At 34.8% G+C, this 25,700-nt stretch overlaps 2 protein-coding genes across 2 annotated transcripts; both read left to right on the top strand.

Moving 5' to 3' along the window:
• Positions 1-720: 720 nt before the first annotated feature.
• On the top strand, positions 721-1,212 carry LOC149220143 (uncharacterized). The gene has a single exon (XM_089387005.1). The coding sequence runs from the start codon at positions 721-723 to the stop codon at positions 1,210-1,212; it is 492 nt and encodes a 163-aa protein (XP_089243131.1).
• Positions 1,213-5,468: 4,256 nt separating this feature from the next.
• On the top strand, positions 5,469-6,857 carry LOC149220142 (aspartic proteinase nepenthesin-1-like). The gene has a single exon (XM_089387004.1). It carries the CDS (start codon positions 5,469-5,471, stop codon positions 6,855-6,857), a length of 1,389 nt encoding a protein of 462 aa, XP_089243130.1.
• The last annotated feature ends 18,843 nt before the right edge of the window (positions 6,858-25,700 follow it).

The raw sequence follows: 25,700 nt of genomic DNA, 5'->3' as shown, positions 1-25,700 counted from the left end.
CATTTCTTCTGGGACAGTGTTATCAAAAAGTGGGAAGGTGTCGTCCCTGTCTGGAAATCCGCCGTGGAAATAGGATTGCCTGATGTGCTTGCATCACAATGGAACGATATCATATTGGCCTTACAAACACGCGGCTTATTCCGTTCAACAGACAGCGACTACATCATATGGAATGGACTTGGGGGCTCTGCGGAAATACTTGCAAGACATATCTATCAACAGATACTTCACTCTGAATTCGATCCTCCAGACCACATCTTTCCGCTCACTTTCTGGAAAACTGGATGTCTGATCAAAATAGTTATTTTTGCCTGGCTGGTATATTATAACAAGAATCTCACCTGGGAGAATCTCCAGAAGCGCCAATGGAGTGGCCCTGCAATTTGCCCCCTCTGTAGATCGGATTCTGAAAACAATTTGCACATTTTCTTTCAATGTCCACAGTCCCTAATAATCTGGCAGCGCTTAACTTCAAAATTGGGTTTCAACAAAGTCTTCGCTCCCACCATCCAGGAGACTTTCTATAAATGGAGCACCATGAGCTGCTCGTGGAGGCTGATATTTTTAATTACCATCTTGAACATCTGGAAATGGCGTAATCAAATTATCTTCGAATAAAAAAGGGAACCATATTCATATGTCATTGAATCTATTCTTTGTTTATATGGTGCCCTCGACCGATCCCTTGATCGCCATCAGAGACCCAAGGTCGTCAAAGGAATGTATCATCAGACAAACGTTGTCTATGGATTTCCCCGCGCATATTTCGACGGCGCTGCCCAGAACAACATATGCGCCTGCGGTGTATACATTATTACTCAAGAAGACCAAGCTATTGAATTATATTGGAACGGAGGTCCCAGAACCAATAGCAAAGCTGAAATTATGGCTCTCGCCGGTCTCATCTATTTCTCCGACTTCCTGGGTATCCAAAACCTCCATATCTACGGAGACTCCAAGGTCACCATTGACCATGTTCAGTCCAGAAACAACATTAAAAATATCCACCTATCCGGCTGGTTGAGCTGGATCGAGAAGTTGTGGCATAACAGGAAGGACTTCTCAATCTCTCACATTGGCCGGGAAAAGAATAGTAAAGTTGATGCTTTGTCAAAACTGGGGCTTTCCGCGCCTCAAGGAGTATGGAGGATGCAGGTTATTTTGGACAACATCTCCTTCCAGATTCATGATTTTCAGTTGCCTGGTGCATAATCATATTTTCTGGGCCGCATAGTCTGGTATCTATTTTGCTTCCCATCCTATTTCGTCTTATTATGTTTTTGTTGTTCCCACATACGTTATTTTCGGCTCATGGTGCTGTTAATTTGGATCTGATAGGTAGATATATCTAACATACAATATTTGTATCTTGTTTGAATATTGGACCACATAATATAAATATTCCGCTTTTTTCCATGCTGAAAAAAAAAACTAAACTACCACAAATGAAATCAATATTTAATTTAATATCATGTAAAAATTAAAATAAATTTTTAATTCAAGTTTAGTATTTTGAAGTAAATGTAATTTTTTTTAAACTTCATTTAATATTATAGTGTGTAATTTCAAAAACAAAAAATTCATGAGCAAATAATACCTTAACAAATCAAATTTGTAAATATGGATGGTTGACGATAATTTGTAAAGTAATTATAATCGTCTTTTTTCAAATAACCAAATTCATATAAATTTAAGATTTAATGTAGAGTATTGAATCCGAATTAAAAATATAATTTTGTTTATATAATTAATTAAAAAATCCATATTTTCATTAATAAAATTAATTAAAAGGTCCAATGATAAAGTCAACGACAAAAATAAATTATTTTAATGTTTGATTCTCTTTAGACGGGTTAGAAAAGGACTTCCAAATTGATTAGAATCCAAACAGAGTTATTTGAGAAAACGCAAATCACTTAGGAGAATCCACCTTCAAAGCATCTAAATCGATCACATAAATGAAATGATTAGAATACAACGGTAGTCATTGTAAATTGTCAATTCCTTTGAAATATTTAATAATGGAATGACAACTGGCACATCACAACGTAAGATAAATGCGACATTAAATTATAACGACTCGATATCTTCTTGGGACCAACCATAAAGCATGATAACTTTAGAAAGTTGGCCCACGTATCATTAACATCGAATTTTTTCAATGGAAAAAATATTTAATGAATGGTATCAAAACGAAAAAAAATGTTTTTGAAAATAAAAAATTATAATATTTGTTATTGGTAATGTTAATAGTAACATATAAAGTTAATTTTAATGTAGTTGTACTAGTATTTAACATAAATATATAAAAATATTTTTTTTTTAAACATATATTTCACTGTCAAGCTTTAGGGGTCTTTTAAGTTAGCATATTAACATAATTAGAAAAGAAGATTTCTTTAATCAAAATATTCATGACTAGGGGGGCTTGTGGGTTTGAGCTACTCTCTCTGCGTCTTTTAAGTTAGCATATTAACATAATCAGAAAAGAAGATTTCTTTAATCAAAATATTCATGACTAAGGGGGGGCTTGTGGGTTTGAGCTACTCTCTCTTCCCCGAGCAATGAGTTATTATTACAACATTCTTTTGCTTAAGCTAAGATATTTTAGTAGGTTTGATTTGATTGAACGAAGCATTATTATTATTAAATATATGAAAATAATTAAGAAACAATGTTAAACGACCGAAATGAACAAATTTATATAAATATGAATCATTCCAAAAAAATTTAGTGCTAAAAAAATAATTAATATATTTATAAATAATTTATTTAAAATTAAATAAATTTATATAGATATCAAAATATCATTTAAAAAAAATAAAATAAATAAAACTGTTTAAATGGATGATTCATATATAGCATTCAACTTTATATAGATACTTTAAATTGATAACTCATTGAACTTTTAATATAAAGTCATGAAAAATAATCTAATTCAAGCATACACATTAACTTAATTATATAAAGTCATGAAAAATAATCTAATTCAAGCATACATATTAACTTAATTATGATAACAATGTAAATAAATTAAAAATAAGATATACTTTAAAATTGGTATTGGCATGTGCGTTTGAAGTATCAAGTTTTTAGAGTGCAATAAAATTTAAGTATAGAAATGTGACATGAACTTTTATAGATTATTTAGGTAAAGGAAAATATTATTGTTATCTTTTTAAACAGTTGTTAGATTAGCAACAAAATAATAGAGAAAGTGGTAGATGTTTTACTATGGAAAAAGTGGTAATAAAAATAAAATGTAAATTTAATATGAATATTAATGAAATTATACGTCATTTATAAGTAATTTTCTTAATCTTAAAAATTCTCTAATACTTCGCTACAATTTCCTTCCATTTCCAACTTTCATGGCCCCAGTTACTTTACTCCTAATTATACTTAAGGAAAACTTCTTTCCTTGAGAACCCTAAGCCATGTGGGCTAATAGCTAATTCTAAGTGCATAATATATGTAACATTGATTTTACCATTAATTAGAATACCTCCAAAATTATTAATAGTAACTTCCTTCTAGAACCCATCTAACGTTCTATTTAAGTCATCCATGTTACCATGATTTTTTGTACCATTTCTAGTTCTTCCCCGACTCCCCCCTCCTCTGCTTTCTGTCCCAAATTTGTAAAGATGTTGTAATAATAGGGGTATCTACCAAAGAGTAGGCCATGTTTCATGCCCAACCCATTGATTAGATTTATTCTTAGTTAAAATCCATGTATTATATATATCCTAACTCTCCTCAACCGCTAAACAATCCCACCCTGCTAATCTAAGGACCACATACTTAGGGTGTGGTTGGCTTTGTAGCCACGAATGCGTGAGATAGTTACCTGTGCAATTGCATCATATGATTTTTTCATTGTAACCTCCAACGATATGGATTACCACTCAAATTATTATGGTTCCTTGGTATATCTATGAGGTGAATTTGGTACAATCCACATCATTTAATAATGCTCAGCAAGTAGTAAGAAAAGGAATAAAAGCAACTCTTTGAAAAACTCCCAAGGGATTACACAAACCCAAATGATCGTGGGTGTGGGTACAAATGATCGATGACAAGCCCAAGGCTATGATAGGTCAAAATAAACACGGAGGCCCATCGCATCTCATATTTTCATGTGTGATGAGACGCCTGATCTAGGAAGGGGAATCTCTAATTCACAGGTATTCAAAAGAGTAGAACCTATATGTATGACGGGAAAAATATTGTATTTACAAGCGTCAAATTCGATTTGGATTTTGTTTATTACATTTTAAGTCTTTTTGCTATATTTTTTCATATATAATGAATAATAATAATTATGATAATTTAAAATAAAATTATATTATAATTAATTTTTATAATAGTTTTAAATTTGGACAATGCGTGAGAATAAACATTTTAATATATCTTATAAACTATGGATTTATCCATACATATATTAGAAATTATAGATAGATATTTATACACATTTCATTTAGATGTAATTTAATTTCATTATAACTACACTAATTTATTAATTAAGTTGATAAACAAACCAAATCCTAATTGAATAAGAAGCAGTCTCACACATCTCGTTTAAATTATTATTTTTACAATCACATTAAAAATATCAATGTGGTTGATAATAGTAGAAGACTTTATAAATATAGCAAAAAAAGTTATTGCATAAAGAAGAATGTCTTACTAATGCACAAGTTTAGTCGATTAACCATGTACACAAATCTTATTGGTCCATTTTAACTTGAGAAGAAAAATGAATTACACATCTTATTGTAAAATAGACCATTTTGCTATGTAAAATTTGCTTATATATTAATTTACTCATATAATTAGAATATGAATTTATTAGAATTGGAACAATCTCAAATCTTGGTGCGGTGGCAAGGGAGCCATTGGCACTAATCTAATTTAACTTGAGAAGAAAAAGGAATTACACATCTTATTGTAAAATTGAGCATTTTGCTAAATAAAATTTGCTAATATATTAATTTCCCCATCTAATTAAAATATGAATTTATTAGAATTGGAATAATGTCAAATCCCTAAAAAATTAAAAAAATGGTGAGAAATGCCATTTGACAAAAATCTATTTTTTTTTTAATTTATTAAAAGTCAATGTAATATAATAAATTTGTAACACATCAATAAACATTTCAGACTAAGCTTGTGAATAAGTCTAGACATTGAATTAAAAAAAAATTGTCAATAAATCCTTATCCACAGAAATAAAAATTCTTTAACATAAAATTTATATATTCATATATGTTAAAAATAAAGAGTCTTTGGCCATTAAACATAAAATTTATATATTTTATTGATCGTTGAATACATCCAACACAGCATTATCCAGAAATGCGTTGTCCCACGTCGCTTAGCTGCAATGACCATTCATGATGATTCTCTGTCGTATATATATAGGTGCAGCGAACACTGCATTTTCAGTATCATCTGTTTTCTTGATAATGGCAACACAATGTATTTCACGTTTTGCGTTAATGCTTGTACTCGTCGTTTGGTCATTACAGTCCAATCCGATGGCACTTCCAACGGATCCATCCACCAACTTTTTGAGAGTAGGTCTCATACACAGGGATTCTCGTATCTCGCCGTCACTGGAAGCTCGGAACATTTCAAATGTTGAGCAACTCATGCGTCGAGCTATCGACCGCAGCCACAGCAAGTGGCGCAGGTTCCAACATTATACTCCCCAAAATGCCCAGAGTTATTACAGTCCTCTTAACTATGTAGAGGGAGATTATTTTATGCAGATGGAGATAGGATCTCCCGTTCCACTAAATCTGCATTTCATCTTCGACACGGGCAGCGATTTGATCTGGACACAGTGCGAACCTTGTAATAATAATTCCTGTGTACCACAGAGTGATCCAGTGTATGATCCCTTCCAATCGTCGTCCTACAAGAACGTGTCTTGCTCTAGCCCCTTTTGTTTAGTATTTAGCTCTCTGTTTGAATTTAGTGCCTGCGATTTCCAGCAAAATTGCAACTACACCTATGCGTATCTAAATAGTAGTACTTCTGGAGTGTTAGCTGAAGAGACTTTCAGTCTTGCGACAGCAGGTTCCCCAGCACGCACTTGCTTTCCGCACATTAAGTTCGGCTGCAGTCGCGTGGAGCAGGGCGACTTTGGGGGATCGTCGGGTAGCGGCTTTGGGGGATCGTCGGGTATAGTCGGTATGGCAAGAGGGGAACTCTCTCTGGTTTCCCAGATTGGATACAACATCTTCTCCTATTGTTTAGGATCCGTAAATAATGCCTCACAAGTTAGCCCTTTATTCTTGGGTCCGGCTGCGACCTTCGGAGGTGGTTATAGTGTCACCCCTCTCATTCTAAACAATGTTGAAAGCGATATGCACTCTTTCTACTATCTCGGCCTCGATGGAATCAGCGTGGCGGGCGAACCAGTCCCTATTCCGAATGGTACATTCCAACTTCAAGCCAATGGCAGCGGAGGCTTTATGATTGATTCTGGAACTAGTATCAGCTTTTTCGAGGAAGCTGGATACGTGCCTTTTCGGGATGCTGTCCGCTCGAGCATTACAGCACAGCCAGTTAATGCATCTAGTTCCGAACTCTGTTACAATTATACGTCTGCTCTCGTATTGCCAAATATTACTTTGCACTTTGCAGGAGGTGCAGACTATGTTCTACCACCGGAGAACTCCTTCATATCATATCAGCAAGATACTGGTGAGATAGTTTGCTTTGCGTTTATAGCTTCGCAGTATCCATTTTCGGTATTGGCAAATTTTCAGCAACAGAATTTCCACATCGTGTACGATCTCGGCAACAACGAGCTCTCTTTCGCTCGGGCCAACTGTGATGCTATGTGACACCAGTAGCGACAACCTCACAGATTTTCATTAGTATCCTATATGCTCCGGCTTCCCGCCGCTCCTAGTGTTTGTAATAAGCTTTGAACAGTCCTGTTTTGGTGCACTATATTAAAACAAACTGTAAAGCTCCCTATGCTTATGGAATGTGTTTCTCGATATTACCTTTATTTATCTTATTAATTACATTACGCATATCTTTGTTTCGCTCGCGACTCTTGTATCCATTTATTTGTTCCATGAAAGTTTTTAAAACATTTAAACCACAATGCAACTCACTTTGGAATTATTAAAATCAATTAACCATTTTTTTAAACTAAAATTAATATCAAAATTTTGCAGTTTAATTTTGATGCCTTTTGATTTTGTTTAATGGATACTTTTCAATCTATTTTCTCTCATTAAAAAACTAGGTAGAATTACAATTTTAAACCATGTAATATATATCATTTAAATGTTTTGAACATTTATAGGATACTACGGATTTAAATATATTTTAAATAATTAAGATTTCTAATTCTATTCTATCTCAAAAACACTTAAAAACACTTAAAGCATTTAGGCAACATCCATAAAATTAATATCAATATGGGTCCATCTTAACCATTATAAATTTAGCATCATGGAGAGATCAAATCTTTTGAGGTGAAAAAACATAGTCTATACAACTTATAGTTTTATTTCCCTTTAGAATTATGGATTTGTCGATTACTATTAATGTCATATGCACGAGAATATAAAATGGTTGTGAGTATAAAAAAGTGTTTCCTATGACCCATGGGCTACTACAGTGCACAAATCCTTCCTACGTGGTTTATGTCCTTTCACTCTTAGTTGTTTTTGCTCAATTATGGAACAAATGCACTCGAAAGAATGGAACCCCTTTTCCTCCTAGTGTTTTTCTTATAACACTACCTAATAGCCTACTAGTGGTTACGTTTGACTACCTCAACACTGAACCAGAGTTACAATATATGCTACTCTAGAGTCTTCCCCATCCTAATCATATCGAAAGCCTGTTATTCATGAATAATGGGGGCTGACATGGCATCCTCTCGAATTATGGTGGAGAAAACAAGAAGGTCAACTTCTCAGTGGCATAACTTTCACATACATTCTTTGATTGATATGCTTGTGTTGTTGGAAAGGTATCCGTGTGTAGAATAGGAAAGAAGGCGGGGTCCTATAACGAAAGTGTTTTGCCCCAAAAAATGTCGTTAGATGCCTCAAACTATTCCTAAAATGTTCCAAAGATTATTCCTCTACTTTTTCCACTCTGAAAGAATCAATATGGATGAAAAATGATATAATGATCCAATCTAGCTGAATAGTAAGTATTTTTGGGCCCCGAGGTGGTTAGTTGTTACATCAAATTCCCAAGGGTGTATCTTTTGTATAAAATCTTTGTTTGGGACACACAATAGCTCATTGGAAACAACTATATAAGGATTAAAACTTTCAACTAGGGTTGGGACATACCATGGCAACCCTTGGGCTCCTTAATGGCCAAAAATCATCATTTATAGCCTTAAAACAACCATAGAAGTTTCATACCCAAAAACTATTATAAACTAGTAAATAATAAAGAACACTTATGTACATGGAAGAGGTGGGTGGCCATCAATATCAATGTAGATAAACCTTATCCCCTTAGCAAACAATGGTCTTCATTATGTTAATTTCCCTCATTGAAAGGATAAAATTTTGTCGAATTTGGATCTTGATGTGTCTTTTAGTCAAAATATATCTATTTATGTTTCCAACACTTAATTATCATATCTAAGACCATAAGACTCGAACATTTTAGAAAAATATTGTTAAAAATATTGCAAGGTGGGGGTGAATGAGTATTTCATGCAATTAGTATTTTCACTTTTCTTTTAAGATGTAATGAACAACTAAGTTAAGCATTGCCAAAACCATATATATGTAAATTTTGAGCAATAATGAAAGGATATAAACATAATCATATCAATGGATGAACAAACATATCATCACATAAGAAAACCATATATTAAGTGGAAAAACAAACCAGGAGAAGCCACCTATTATATTTGTCTTATTATTATTATTATTATTATTAAGAAAATCTTCTATTACATCTTGCACTAGTGCAAACTTCTACCAATGTGCAACCTTCTACTTTTTGGAGGCCACCACTTCCTCTTATTTATTCAACTAACACTAGAATGATGTCGCCACTCCTTCAATGATGGATGCAACCTTCAGACACTTATGGACCATGTTTCAAAATCTTTCACACTGGATACACCTGGAATACAAAGTAAATCCTGTAGGCCATGTTTCATCCAAATTTCAGACTGGACCCACCTATAACTTTATGCTCATCAATCTTATTCATACAACAATCACTTCAAGTAATATTATGTCCTCAGCATGTGACTACATATGTCATCAATTCATTGTGTCAATCTTTACTTTTTTTTAGCGTATGCATCTAATAATAAATCCTTGCACAAATCAATCTCAACACTACTCATACTAAACTAAACAACTCACTACAATATAAATGCCCATGAAGAAACAAACCTACAACAATATATTATCATGAAAAAATAATCATACAATGCATTTTTGCTCAGCTAGAGCATCAATACAATGTCAAACCCTATTTACATCAACTACACAAGCTACCATGCACTAGACACTACATCTTTGTAGACCATCACTATCTACAATATACTACATGGGAAATCATAATTTCAAAAATAGACAACAACTAATTCATAATCATCAATATCTCAACTCAATAGAACAAGTTCCTCGTGAAAATCAATAACATACTTGACACAACTCATCCTTTGAAGCCTACAACAATCCTTTGCTTATCATGAAGTCATTGATGACAACTAGAAACTAATAAGGAATCAAGCAACCAAAGATACATTGTAAGTCCTACAAACTCTGCAACATCTTTATCAAGCCTTTCTTTACCACAACAAATCAACTGGTCTCATTAAAAAATCAAGTTGTAATTTTAGAAAATAAGATCATGGAAACTCATTACAAGAACCCTAGTGCCAATCACTCAATATATAAGCATAAGTACATTTCTTTGCAACAATATTCTCAAAAAGCTATAATATTTACTTAGCTTCCATAAACCCTATTAGTAAAACACTAGCATACACCAACCATTGATAAATATACAAAAATACTAACTTTATTTGCTGAGTTCATCAACTAATAACAACTTAAATCATAATCTCCAATATCTATATCTCACCATGAAAAATGACTCATGTGCAAAAGAAGATACGATTCAACAATGTGTGTCTAATGAAGCCTTCCCTAAAACCACAACCTTTGTAATAAAAAATTCATAATTATACACCTAATTAAGAACATGTAAATAAAACCCCTGCACTTTACCATAAAACATAAATAAACATGAGAAGCTCAAAGAATCTGAGTCTCTAATCTCAATAGGCTTAACATGTCTTCAATACTACTTACAGTATCTCTGCAAGTTAAGAACTCATCAAATGACAAGGGCGGATACCAGCAATCACAGTGGGCGGATACTAGCAATATTTATTTGTTCCATGAAAGTTTTTAAAACATTTAAACCACAATGCAACTCAATTTGGAATTATTAAAATTAATTAGCCATTTTTTAAAACTAAAATTAATATCAAAATTTTGCAGTTTAATTTTGATGCCTTTTGATTTTGTTTAAGGGATAGTTTTCCATCTATTTTCTCTCATACAAAAACTAGGTAGTATTACAATTTTAAACCATGTAATATATATCATTTAAGTGTTTTGAACATTTTTAGGATACTACGGATTTAAATATATTTTAAATAATTAAGATTTCTAATGTGAACAAAATTGTATAATTCTATTCTATCTCAAAAACACTTAAAGCATTTAGGCAACATCCATAAAATTAATATCAATATGGGTCCATCTTAACCATTATGAATCTAGCATTATGGAGAGATCAAATCTTTTGAGGTGAAAAAACATAGTCTATACAACTTATAGTTTTATTTCCCTTTAGAATTATGGATTTGTCGATTACTATTAGTGTCATACGCATGAGAATATAAAATGGTTGTGAGTATAAAAGAGTATTTCCTACGACCCATGGGCTACTATAGTGCACAAATCCTTCCTACGTGGTTTATGTCCTTTCACTCTTAGTTGTTTTTGCTCAATTATGGAACAAATGCACTCGAAAGAATGGAACCCCTTTTCCTCCTAGTGTTTTTCTTATAACACAACCTAATAGCCTACTAGTGGTTACGTTTGACTACCTCAACACTGAACCAGAGTTACAATATATGCTACTCTAGAGTCTTCCCCATCTTAATCATATCGACAACCTGTTATTCATGAATAATGGGGGCTGACATGGCATCCTCTTGAATTATGGTGGAGAAAACAAGAAGGTCAACTTCTCAGTGGCATAACTTTCACATACATTCTTTGATTGATATGTTTGTGTTGTTGGAAAGGTATCCATGTGTAGAATAGGAAAGAAGGCAGGGTCCTATAACGAAAGTGTTTTGCCCCAAAAAATGTCGTTAGATGCCTCAAACTATTCCTAAAATGTTTCAAAGATGATTCCTCTACTTTTTCCACTCTGAAAGAATCAACATGGATGAAAAAAAATATAATGATCCAATCCAGCTCAATAGTAAGTATTTTTGGGCCCCGAGGTGGTTAGTTGTTACATCAAATTCCCAAGGGTGTATCTTTTGTATAAAATCTTTGTTTGGGACACACAATAGCTCATTGGAAACCACTATATAAGGATTAAAACTTTCAACTAGGGTCGGGACGTACCATGGCAACCCTTGGGCTCCTTAATGGCAAAAAAACATCATTTATAGCCTTAAAACAACCATAGAAGTTTCATACCCAAAAACCATTATAAACTAGTAAATAATAAAGAACACTTATGTACATGGAAGAGGTGTGTGGCCATCAATATGAATGTAGATAAATCTTATACCCTTAGCAAACAATGGTCTTCATTATGTTAAGTTCCCTCATTGAAAGGATAAACTTTTGTCGAATTTGGATCCTGATGTGTCTTTTAGTCAAAATATATCTATTTATGTTTCCAACACTTAATTGTCATATCTAAGACCATAAGACTTGAACATTTTAGAAAAATATTGTTAAAAATATTGCATGGTGGGGGTGAATGAGTATTTCATGCAATTAGTGTTTTCACTTTTCTTTTATGATGTATTGAACAACTAAGTTAAGCATTGCCAAAACCATATATATGTAAATTTTGAGCAATAATGAAAGGATATAAACATAATCATATCAATGGATGAACAAACATATCATCACATAAGAAAAACATATATTAAGTGGAAAAACAAACCAGGAGAAGCCACCTATTATATTTGTCTTACTATTATTATTAAGAAAATCTTCTATTACATCTTGCACTGGTGCAAAATTCTACCAATGTGCAACCTTCTACTTTTTGGAGGCCACCACTTCCTCTTATTTATTCAACTAACACTAGAATGATGTCACCACTCCTTCACTGATGGATCCAACCTTCAGACACTTGTGGAACATGTTTCAAAATCTTTCACACTGGATCCACCTGGAATACAAAGTAAATCCTGTAGGCCATGTTTCATCCAAATTTCAGACTAGACCCACCTATAACTTTATGCTCATCAATCTTATTCATACAACAATCACTTCGAGTACTATTATGTCCTCAGCATATGACTACATATGTCATCAATTCATTGTATCATTCTTTACTTTTGTTTAGCGTATGCATCTAATAATAAATCCTAGCACAAATCAATCTCAACACTACTCATACTAAACTAAACAACTCACTCCAATATAAATGCCCATGAAGAAAAAAACCTACAACAATACATTATCAAGAAAAAATAATCATACAATGCATTTTTACTCAGCTAGAACATTAATACAATGTCAAACCCTATTTACATCCATCGCACAAGCTACCATGCACTAGACACTACATCTTTGTAGACCATCACTATCTACAATATACTACATGGGAAATCATAATTTCAAAAATAGATAACAACTAACTCATAATCATCAATATCTCAACTCAATAGAACAAGTTCCTCGTGACAATCAATAACATACTTGACACAACTCATCCTTTGAAGCCTACAACAATCCTCTGCTTATCATGAAGTCATTGATGACAACTAGAAACTAATAAGGAATCAAGCAACCAAAGATACACTGTAAGTCCTACAAACTCTGCAACATCTTTATCAAGCCTTTCTTTACCACAACAAATCAACTAGTCTCATTAAAAAATCAAGCTGTAATCTTAGAAAATAAGATCATGGAAACTCATTACAAGAACCCTAGTGCCAATCACTCAATATATAAGCATAAATACATTTCTTTGCAACAATATTCTCAAAAAGCTATAATATTTACTTAGCTTCCACAAACCCTATTAGTAAAACACTAGCATACACCAACCATTGATAAATATACCAAAATACTAACTTTATTTGTTGAGTTCATCAACTAATAACAACTTAAATCATAATCTCCAATATCTATATATCACCATGAAAAATGACTCATGTGCAAAAGAAGATACGATTCAACAATGTGTGTCTAATGAAGCCTTTCCTAAGACCACAACCTTTGTAATAAAAATTTCATAATTATACACCTAATTAAGAACATGTAAATAAAACCCCTGCACTTTACCATAAAGCATAAATAAACATGAGAAGCTCAAAGAATCTGAGTCTCTAATCTCAATAGGCTTAATATGTCTTCAATACTACTTACAATATCTCTGTAAGTTAAGAACTCATCAAATGACAAGTAGTACCGTGATCATAATATCATAAGAAAGCAAGTACAACCAAAGTCTTTCATAAAACCTCTATCCTTTTGGTGAAAAATGTGTTATTATCTACATACAACAATCTCTGAAGCCCTTCTCAACACAAAAATATCAAATCATCATAGATCACTAATACATTAAACATGAAGATCAATTAGCCATTGTTTCAGATCCCTACAAATATACTCAAGATAGTCTTTGCAGATCAAATTTGCTAAAACTCTATCATAAAACTCCATGTACATCGACTTCAACCTAATAATTAAAATATTGCATTTTCATTGCCTAGATCTAAGGAGAAGGTGTGCATAACATCCAATCATTAAGACAAAAATGTTTATAAAAATGTGATCTATCCAATTTTATGAAAGGTTAATGATATTTAATCAAATCAGAACATATCACAAGATAAGCCAAATAGTCAAAACTTTGACCAGATTTCCCTTAGATCGCTCAATATATAGCTATATCTAAGCCCTGCAATAGTTAGACACTACTTTAACACTTTCAATTAGAATATAATTCATATTACCTTACTCCTTCTTACTTTGTAATAAAATAACAAATCCCACACAATCATCAAATAAAATTTCTTGTTATTTTGTGAGATGCGTTGTATGGATAAGAATAAATCGCCCATGACATGTGTAGATCGATCATACCCTGCACTTGTATATTGTCATCATTGCCTCCTTCCAACCAATGCCAGAACATAAAAAAACAAATAAAAGAAGAAAAAGCTAATTTTTAATTCGATTCGATCCAAAAACTCTTGCACTTATTTTGTCTAATTTCCTTGTTGATTTATAGGTTGTCCATCGTTCGATTACCTCGTGTAAAAAAAATTGACTTGTTGATGGTGATCTTATTCATCTGCATGTGCACAAATAACATGATAAATGCGATCGATTTTCTCGTGGTTTTTAAATTTGTTCACCTACAAGAATTGTTGTGAGGATATGCCTGACTCCCAAAGATGATTACTGTGGCGGATAACACAGTTTCCCAATGAAAATTCAAACATATTTTCACCATGCATAACTATCTCCAATAAATTATAGTGAAACTAGAAGAAAATCTCAAATCCTCAACCCAAAATTCTGCCATACTACTTCATCATTTCTCCAGATATCTCCATAGCCTATCAAACCTCCTACAACTCAATTGCAATAATCAAGACATCATCATGAGACACTACCTAGCCAAGCACCTCTACATCCTTTTGCAACTCTTCTACCAATCACCAAGAGAGTAATCTTCTATGATCATGTTTGACATCAATGCTAACAAACTGATCATAATGCAAACAAATATATGTAAATAAAAGATTAATTTAATCTAGTCTAATGATGAGAACTACTACGAAATCAACATATAAATGGAATACTTGGAAAGGAAGTAAATGAAAATAAGTATGCAATGAACTAAAGACTATCCGACCATCCCTTGACACTGATCCCCTAGCACAACCTCAAAATGTAATCTTTCACTAGTTGCATGCAAGCGTTCATGCATTCAATAATAGGTTGGATATGAATAAACAAAATATATTGAATAACAGGTATGGAGGCGAGGGTTCCCACAGGGCCTAGTTTGGGGTTCTAATCAAACAAAAGGTAATCTTCTTCATCCCTCTACATGGTAACTTAGGTAATGTTCCCACCTCTGTGATCATGACTAGTTTGTCTACACATTTCAAGCATTCATTCCCACTAACACAAATTTTTTGGGGGGTTTTGGTGTGATAGTTTAGCTGAAGGAGTAGGGTCTCTATTCTGTGACCAATACACAGGTAATACCTCCTTCCTTCCTCCTCAAGTGAAATAGGTTTATATTCTCTTTTAATTTCGACTAAGGTTTCTTTTCTAACTAGTATTTGTATTGTTCCCTAAAGCTTTGACTGTCGCAAGTATATTTGCAACATTTTCTTTAGTAATGTACTACTGTTTCCATAGCCCAGCAAGTCCTAAGAAGCATCTAATTACTTCCAGGTTAGTTTCCTTTCGCAAATATTCCTTTCCAAGAATGTGTTACCACTGTTGAGGGAACAGGGAAAACCAACGGTTTTCCTATGTGAGCCTTTCTTTTTCAAATCTGAAAATATCGGTTATATGTAATTTCATTTTGGCTCAAAAGGTATTTTGAGTTTAAAACGCTAAAGAGTCAAACACTCTCTAGATTCTCACATGCATACACTTGAATGTAGTTTTATAGCAGAGATTAAACCCTTATTCAAGGGTATCTCCTTTGTCTTTACTCTTGGTGGTATCTATGCATGCCTTATTCAATATGGGAAATGTTTGTAGCTATAATTACTAATGAAAAAGTTACTCTTGTTGAATATTACAGTACTTTTGACCTACATTAAGGATGTACCTCGCTCTCTGTTTTTTAAATTTGTATGATTATTCAATGTTTCTTCGATGTTTGAAGATCGACAATAAATGTGAATCTTGCTCTTTGGTTTGTTATCTTCAATAATTATTCAATCGTTAATATATATGTTGAAGACTTGAAATAAGTGTGAATCACGGTCTCTATTTTGTTAACTTTAATGATTAGTCACTACTTCTATGTTTTGGAAACTTACAATAGGAGTGAGCTTCACTCTCTGTTTTAAATAAGATTACTGCACTAGCCTATTATTGGGTTTTTTTCTCTCCTTTTCACCCGTTTTGTCCACTACAGGCCCATGCTAAATTTAATAGTTTATCTACCTTTCTATACATTGCAATATTTAATTTAAATGAGAAACTACCTTTTTGTGAGCATGGATACGACTGTGCATGTCATTCTACAATAATTTCTTCTCTTAATTCAATTTCTACTGGCTTGTATTGTGATAGTTGATGCAACTTTATTTTTGGGTTTGTGTTGGTCTTTATTTCTTAATCGCTCGTTGATTATGGTGTTGTTTATGTACGATAATCCAATATATCACTCATTGTAATCTACAACCAGTAATTAAGTGTTTGGTTCACTGTGCTTGTCACTATGCTGTAAGCTAAAATACAATCATTAACTTGGTATTTTGATATTTAAATTATTAGACTATGGTAAATATTCTGTCACGAATGTAGTGCTCCTACCCTTCTTCAGAACTTTATTTTATGGTGCAATAGAATGAGATGTGTTGAAAATGGCAACAAGAAATCCTAAAAATAGAAATTCTAAAAATAAAATTTATATAAATAGCAGTTTGGGTACCAATGTTGGACATAGCAACAAGGAATGAAATGTGGAAGTGCTAAAAATAGCATTGTTATAAATAGCATTTCGGGATGGATTCTTATTTTAGTTAGTCCCTGAACTAAAATAGAGAAGTAAAATTCGAATTTGATCTTAGCAGCTGTTTGTAAAATAATTAATTAATTCACCTTGAGTTAATTAGTTGTAAAAAATCAAACATGAAGTCAATGTGAAGACATGCAACCGTTTCTCCATTGATTGAGGAATTTATCCCTCAGTTAAAGAGATAAGGATGAGTTCTAATATTGAATTGTAACTAGTTGGCTTGGTTAACTGAGTCAAGTCCAGTTAGATTAATTCAAACAGTTTGTTGAATTAATTGTCAGTTCAGTTAGTTAATGGATGCATGCATGTAACTGCTGCACTTTAGATAACTAAATATTCTCTCATAAATAACTCATGCATGCCAGTTCAGTCAGAGACCCAGTTGAGATCAGAGGAGGGATAGTGTACTATCAGTTGGATGAATTTTTCCTACAAAGGAAACTCATCCATGTAGAAGGATTCATCTCTTGCAGGAATGTGTAGTTAAATTGGAGGTTAGTGAGTGTGTGAAGAAACCAATTCACACAGGTGGTAGCACTGGACCCCAAGGAAAACTATGCAAGGAAATAGGAGGCTTGGAGGGCAGAGGAGAAGGTTTGGAGAAGCCTTTGACTGTCTATGAGTAGAATTGTTTGATTACAGAGAGAGCGGGATAGAATGTGAGCTGATTCTTTTTGTAATCTGAATATATTTCCACTTGTATGATAATACAAAGATTGGGGTTTTAGGTTGAGGCTTTCCCTGGGTTATTCTTCTGTGTTCATGTGTGATTGATTTCTCATTCTCAGTTATATGTGTTCTCATTGATCTTGCTCATATTCGATTAAGCTTCTGCAAGTTTGTTGTAGAAGTAGATCTCATATTTTGCCTTATTATATTGCATAATCTGTTGATCTACAGTGGTAATTTCTACAATATGTGGTTCATTTAAATATGTTTTGGGTTAACAGTTAGATAAGGGTTCGAGTAGAATAAGATGGTGGAATTTATATCGATTCCACCTAACTCCTCAGCTTAACCTTTTTCACCCACTTGGGTGTTATTGGTGAGGGTTATCAAAACCACGCATATCTAGTTTTTCCTAATCTAACACCTTGTTTCATTCCCCTTATGATTTATATCATTCTGAAATATGTTTTTATACAATAAGAGATTTGGGAATAACACTTACCCATCTATTGCTTCCTAAAATTCTTGTAAGAATCTCAATTTGTGCATGTAGTACATTATTACAATTCTAGTTTACTCACATTCTTAACCCCTATAACACTAACTCATACCATATGAATAGATAAAAGCCCAAAATTTACATTTTCAACATCAGCAATGAAATGGTCTATTCGCAAATCCCACCATTTTCGTTTAATGATCCCTACAAGGTATCTAATCATACCCTTCTCATAATTTAATCACGAAGTTGCACATGCATCTCAATCATCAGGAAAGTAACAAAAAGAGCCTTTATGCAAGTCACTACATCCATATTTTTCATCTTCACTATTGTAGTCATATATATTTTAGACTATGTATTCTCCTAACCAAACCACAAAAAATACTCCCATAACAAAACATTATAATTGAATTCCCAATGAGAAACTTTATCCTCATAAAAACCAAATTAACGAAAGCCTTCTCATAATGAAAAAATAGTATTAATTCTAATGATGTGGAAATCTTGATTAAATCTAATCCATAGTGGGAATAACAATGGTAATCATAATCTCTAACCACCAACTTTGTATGGAAATCATGCATAAGACAACACTAATCCACCCATCCTTGTACCAACCTCTCATCCCCCTTCAGATAAGATGTTATTCCCTAGAATCAATACCCTCCTCTGATTCCCCATAATGTGCTTTTAACATTATTTTCCAGCAGATTTCCTTAGCAGTGTCCCACCTTTTAGGGATCTTCTCACCCTTCAACCTAGGATTTTCTTTTGTTTTTCCTCATAAACCCTGATTTTCTCTCTTGCAGTGCTTTTCTTAGTATTCGCTATCAGCAGTTGTATTCTTTGGATAGATCTTTCTAACGAGGTATCATACGCTTCAAATAGAGATCATATTCCAAAGTTACGACCCCGAGAAGTTGATGTACCACTTTACCCCAACGGGGTCCATATTTTGGTGTTTTGTCTCTTAGGGTTAGTTTTGTGGATGTTTGGGGCTTTCCCTTGCTTCTCAATAATAAATAGGTCGTCAATCCTCATTGTAACACATCGGAGGCATGTAGCCACCACATCTATTCTCAGAGATAAGCTACCATCGCCCGAGCTAGTCTTATTTCCATTTTGTTTGTAAGCATATTTCAGTGTTTGATATTAATGAAATAAAGTGTTATTTCTGCTGCATCTTTGTATTTATGGTTATATTTGTAATTTGTTGCATTCTTGTTTAAATTCAGATCAGTGGTATCAAAGTGGTTTGCTCTTTCTCTATTTTTCTTTGCATGTCCCTAACGAGATATATATATAAGGAGTTAGGGCTTGAACTAGTCCAACCTTTGCAAGACCAACCTCACAAATTTCGACGGCCTCCCATGGGGGAAGAAAAGAAAGATGAGGGAACAAGAGATCTCGTCAAAATATTTCTTGATGAAGCCCTTGAGAAACAAAGGAAAGCGATCATGGATAAATTTTCTGAGATTCTTCAATGGTTCCCCACCGGCCACACATCCACATCCAGAAGCCACTCTCGAAGTGCCACTCCTTTTAAGGTACAAGTAAAATTTGACATTCCCATATTCGAGGGCCAAAGAGATGCAAATGTTGTAGATAAATGATTAAATCTGCTAGAAGAATATTTTTTTGATCATGATTTTTCCTTCCGAGAAAAGATTACTTTTCCTCTTCTCAAGGTTGCCCCCCACGTCAAGGACTAGTGGGAAACCTACTATGAGCAGAAGGATGAAAGTACACCCTCATTGTTTTCAACTGCACCCACTTGGAATTCATTCTGGGATGACATCAGGGAGCAGTACTACCCTGTCGGGAGCTATGAGGATAAATACATCAAGTGAACCACGTTGCGGTAGGGAAGGGACTAAGACGTGCCAGAGTTTATCAATTTTTTTCATACCCTTCGCATGAATTTGGTTATGAAGGATTCTGAGAAACATTTTGTACTCAAGTATCACGACTGCCTACATAGGTACAACCAAGATGAGATGGAGTTCCTGGACATCTCATCACTTAGCATGGCATATCGATACGTTGTTAAGATTGAGAAGAAGCTTAAACAGAAGAAGCGAGACTTTGGATCTGTGAATTTGAAGCAAGGGAAAGGTGCCCCCAAACCGTAGAACAAAGGGAAAAGCTAAGACGACATGTCCCTATAGAAAATCTTGTAGATTCACAATCTCATGCAATTTACTAAAGCACAGGAGAAGAATCTACCTCTACTTTTAACCAGCGGAAGCCAATAGACTGATGAAAACAGTAATAGAAAGAGGAAGACAAATTAATGACACATAACACAATAATTTTTCCTTCGGAAAGCCACGGATCAAAACCCATACTATCTATATTGCATTAATCAGAAATCCAAGATGATAATATAATGATTGTTCTCACAAGAACAATCCCATCACTCAATATGATCAATCTCCTTCTCACAAGAAAGCTCAATGCAAACCTTGGCCTCTTTTGCTAATCTCCAAGCCCCTTATTTCCTTCTGCAATTCCTATGTCTGATTAGCCCATATAAATGGGAATTTAGCACATCCAAAACTACACAATCCACAATAGGTTTAGTTCCTGATTGCATGCATGATCTATAAAACTCGGTAAATCATACAACTGATAGTACATTGTTCCTGCACTCTAGTCTCAACCGGGTCTTTCTTTGAACTGACATGCATGGGTTTCTGATGAGGGAATCCTCAGTTAACTAGAGTAGCACTAGTGAATTCATTAGTGCACCAACTGACTGTTAACTTAAGATTAGGTCCTAAAATAGTTTGGAACTAATCTAATTGAACTTAACTCAGTAAACTGAGTTATCTAATTACAATTCACAATTAAACTCATATTCAACCCCTAAAATATAGGGAGAGCATATACATGACTTCAGAAAGACTTCCAACTCGAAATTCCTAAGCTAATTAAGTTAATTAAAATCAATTAACTATTTACAAGTTTCCTTGAGAATATAATTTGATTTTAATTCTCATTTTAATTCAAGGACAAATTAAACTAGAATTTCTGGATTATATTTTAAAGATTTCTTGTTGCTATTTTCAATACTCCCTCTCAACAAGAAAGGAATTCAACTTGATCCCAATCCAGAACCTTTGGAATGTTCTGTATGCAACACTTATCTCTAGTGTTGTTTCTACAACAACTCCATAACAAAAAACAATCCAACTTGAGTTAGTATGATGCATCTGTCAATAAAGCCTCTAACTGTTATTGCCTCTGTTGACTAAAAAATTTGCGCGTCTAATACCTCTTCCTTTTTGCACTATTTTCAACCCTTCTCTAGACTCTTCAATATCTAACTTCTCTAGCCTCTGTCACTCTAGTCTCTAACTTCATCAATCCCACCGATTCCTCCCTCTACTATGTACTTTGGGCTCTCGTAGCAAGGTATGATCCATGAGATAAAACCTCTCAATGGAGTCTGCCCAATTTCAGCCCTTTTGGGACTATCACTTCACATCGCCCCACCTCACACCTAGACGTATTGTTGCATGTGATCCCTCTGCCACCTAGCTCAAAATTCCCCCCTACTAGAGGTCACTACATGAGTAAATGCCTCCACTCAGTCTCCTCTTGTGGCTGCTCCACATTTGTGTGAGACTCCTTATTCTGTGCTTGAGTGGATCTCTCCACTTGGTCTCCTCTTAGCTTCTCCAATTGTGGCTACTCCATAATTGTACAAGACTACTTCTTTTGGGGCTGCATGTTGAGAGGTAATTTACTCTCCCTCTCAACAACCAAGTCTCTAACATTTTCCTTGCTCCTCAAGGCATTGCATGCATCTTGAACCTCAAGAGCATACAGGTTCTACTCCTGTGAAATGACTTGTTTCACCTATCCTGTGGTGATGTGTCTAAAGAAAACATTTCCCTTACTAAAAATCACATCATAGCCACAACCTTTCAATACCATGACTGAAACAAGATTCTTCTTTAGTCTTGGAACATACATCACATCCATTATCCTGAGAGGGGAGCCAGACTCCCACTGAAAGGTAATCGTACCGATCCTGGTAGCTCTATACCTCTCGTCATCTCCAAATTCTATGCTCTGCTTAAGGTTTTTCTCCTCAAAATCACTAAAGAGATTTCTATTCCCTGTCATATGGAATGAGGTACCACTGTAAAGATACCACATACCTCCCATAGCATTGTTGGTCATGCATGCAATGAGAGTGAAATCAATTTCGAATTGTGAAGCTAGCGCTTCACCTATTGTCATTGTTGTTAACTCCTTCTTGCTTGGTTTCTTCTGTGGGAAGTTCTTAGCACATCGCCCATGCTTGCGACGGTGAAAACACTTGACTTTCATCAAGTCCATCTTCTTTTTTCCATCCTCGCATTGGGACTTCTTTCCCTAGGCATTCTTTGCCTTACTGGCTAAGGAAAAATCCTCTTCCACTTCCTTGGAATAGGTACCATCTCTCGTGTTCCTCCTAATCTCCGCTTGCATCAAATACGACCACACTCATTCCCAATATAGAAGCTTCTCCTGACCATTGACAGAGTCCTGATAACTATGCCAACTCTTTGGAAGTCCTAGAAGATTTAGGCGCACCACATCATTCTCAGAAACCATGATTCCAACACTTCCAAGTTCATCATGACATTGAGTGAACTTGATCAAGTAATTTGGAATTTAGTCACCCACCTCCATCTTGGTTTTTCAAAGTTTGTCCTTCAGTGCCAACTTCCTTTAGTCACTATTGTTTTGGAAAATGTCCTTCAATGCTTTCCACATACCATGCAGAGTTTCCTTCCCATGGAGACTAGGGACAATGTGGTCTCAAACTCCCTCAAGGATTATTCGCCTCACACTTTCCACACACTTCTCCCATTTGGCCAGACTCTGAGCATTTGATGTTGATGTCATAGGAATGTCCTGATAAATGAATTCCTTCAAGCCATTATCCCCCAACACGACCTCCATCCTATCCTTCTAGGCTATATAATTTGAGTTTCCATCCAAGGCATACTCGAGCCGCTAAACCGTAGAACACCATTTGTCGATCTTGAAGTATGTATTGCAAATTCGAATTTCACTTGTAACCCAAAGCTCAAAACTTTGAAATCTTCTCTAGTATACTATTGTTAGCTCTGATACCATGTAGAAAATCCTATAGATTCACAACCTCATGCAATTTACTAAAGCAAAGGACAATAATCTACTTCTACTTTCAACCGGTGGAAGCGAATAGATCAATAAAATAATAATAGCAAGAGGAAGACAAATCAATGGCACATAACACAATATGTTTTCCCAGGGAAATCCGCATATCAAAACCCATAATATATATATTGCATTAATTAGAAACTTAACATGATAATACAATGTTTTTTCTCACAATAACAATCCCAACACTCAGTATGATCAATCTCCCAGCTCACAAGCAAGCTCAAGCCAAACCATGGCCTCTTATGCTACTCTCGAAGCCCCTATTTCCTTCCTCAATTCCAATGGCTGATTAGCCCATATAAATGGGAATCCAGTGCATCCAAAACTGTGTATTCCTCACTACGTTTAGTTCCTAATTGCATGCATGATCTATATGTTGGCATTATGATGCATGTGTTGTACTTGATGGCAAGCCACTCATAGAAGAACTATAGAAGAGATATCAGATGGGCCATAATACATGGGATGTAGAGAAGATTCATCAGGAAAGCCAAGCCATAAGGAAAGAGGTACAGATGGAGCAAGAGGAGCCAAGAGGAGACAAGAGGAGCCATATATATGTACATGTCACATATATATGCGAAAGAAGAGGAGCATACAAAACTATCGGGAGCCTATCGGAGTAAGAAAGGCACTCTCATATGCAACGAGGTCTTTGGAAGACACTACCAAGCCAGAAGAGCCATCGGGAGCAACAGACAGAATTATCGGGAGTGCAGACAGAGCCATCGGGAGAACAGAAGTAGTTATCGGGAGCCATTGAGCCATTGGGAGCTTATCAGAGCAATAGAGGCACATTCTCATATATAAAGAGCTTATCGGGAGGAATCGGGGGTATAAAACCCTTGGATGCATGCTTAATCATTATCGGGAGTCATCAGGCCATATATGCATCCTTTAACACTATCGGGAGTTGTTGGGCGCCCAAATCCCATATATATGCATTTTACAATAATCAAAGGCATTTCTCCTTTTGGCGGATAAACACAGTTATATGTGTTAATGTATATATTTTGACATATATCCGCGTCGGGGGTTCGGCTATGTGACACCGCTGAAACCTCCGATTGCGAGCGGACCTGATGGTGGCATTAAACTTGGTCCATAATAATATCGCATCCGTGGCAATCGGTCAAGCCTTGTCTCACCCGAATGCCAATTGCGACAAGAAGTGGCGGACCCGATGGAAACTTTAAAGGGACTTTATAATATATCACATCCATCACAAACTGTTGATAGCAATGAAAAGAGCGGACCTGCTATATATAAAAAGGAGGGTTAATGGGCATGTCGCATCCAATCCATCGGATTGGAAGTCGGGAATAAGCCATGACATGGGCATGCGTTGTTAGCAATGAGGAGCGGACCCGATATATATATATAGATATAGATATAGATATAGATATAGATATATATATATATATATATATATATATATATATAGGCTGGTTAATGGGGCATATCGCATCCGATCCATCGGATCGGCCATCGGCAAATAGACGATGTTATACAGCGATAAGGAGCAGACCCGATATATTATTGTTATGGGTGCATAATGTTTAAAGTCCGCCTTCTGTTGTTTGGACCGTTTTTCATCGTTTTCCTGCTATTTTTATCACTTAAATCATTCCTTAAGAGATCGGTCAAAGCAAGCGAGCCCCAGGATTTTGGATCCTCTGGTTTCGACTCATGGTTTTATCAAAAGCGTGACTATATAAGAAGAAAAGAGATCCTTTGGCAAAGGATCGAAAAAGGATTGAAGATCTTAAGGAGATATAGATCATATTTCTTGAGTGGAGCGATTACAGAATCTAAATTGAGGAGAAAGCGTGCAGATTAGAGATCAGAGCGAAGGATCATAGGCTTGAAATGGGCAACCCGTAGCAGTAAGTGCAGATATTCTCTGAGAAGGAAATAGTGCAGCCGTAGACACGCATAAGACAGAAGTTTCCTTTAACAAAGCTGCATTCATTTCTTAACTATGCTCTAGCCGCCTCTGCTGTTTACTAAAGGGTTCTGGGTGCGCAATATTAAGTGTTTCCTGTGTAGTAATAATGTTTAGCCTTCGTGTGCGCAACAGTAAGTAAATCCTCTGTTTGGGTCTTGATATCATCCTCTGTTGACTAGATCAAGTGATAACTGTCATGTATATTGATCTGATGCTTGGGTAATTCTATACTTGATTTGAAAAGAAGAAGTTTGTGCAGCTGTGGACACTTGCAGCATTCTAAGAAGTGATTGATTTGGTTATGTTCATAATGGCTTATCCTTATATGATTTGATGGACTAGATCTGATTGCTGACATACATA

The sequence above is a fragment of the Pinus tabuliformis genome, chromosome Q (assembly GCF_031772625.1).
Source record: "Pinus tabuliformis cultivar Carrire ecotype Pingquan chromosome Q, CPIR1, whole genome shotgun sequence".
Classification (NCBI taxonomy): domain Eukaryota; kingdom Viridiplantae; phylum Streptophyta; class Pinopsida; order Pinales; family Pinaceae; genus Pinus; species Pinus tabuliformis.
This window is presented reverse-complemented; position numbering and strand designations above follow the sequence as displayed.

Bases quoted from the DNA above. Each gene is read 5' to 3' on its own strand.
- LOC149220143 (XM_089387005.1), top strand. From the start codon at position 721: ATGTATCATCAGACAAACGTTGTCTATGGATTTCCCCGCGCATATTTC.
- LOC149220142 (XM_089387004.1), top strand. From the start codon at position 5,469: ATGGCAACACAATGTATTTCACGTTTTGCGTTAATGCTTGTACTCGTC.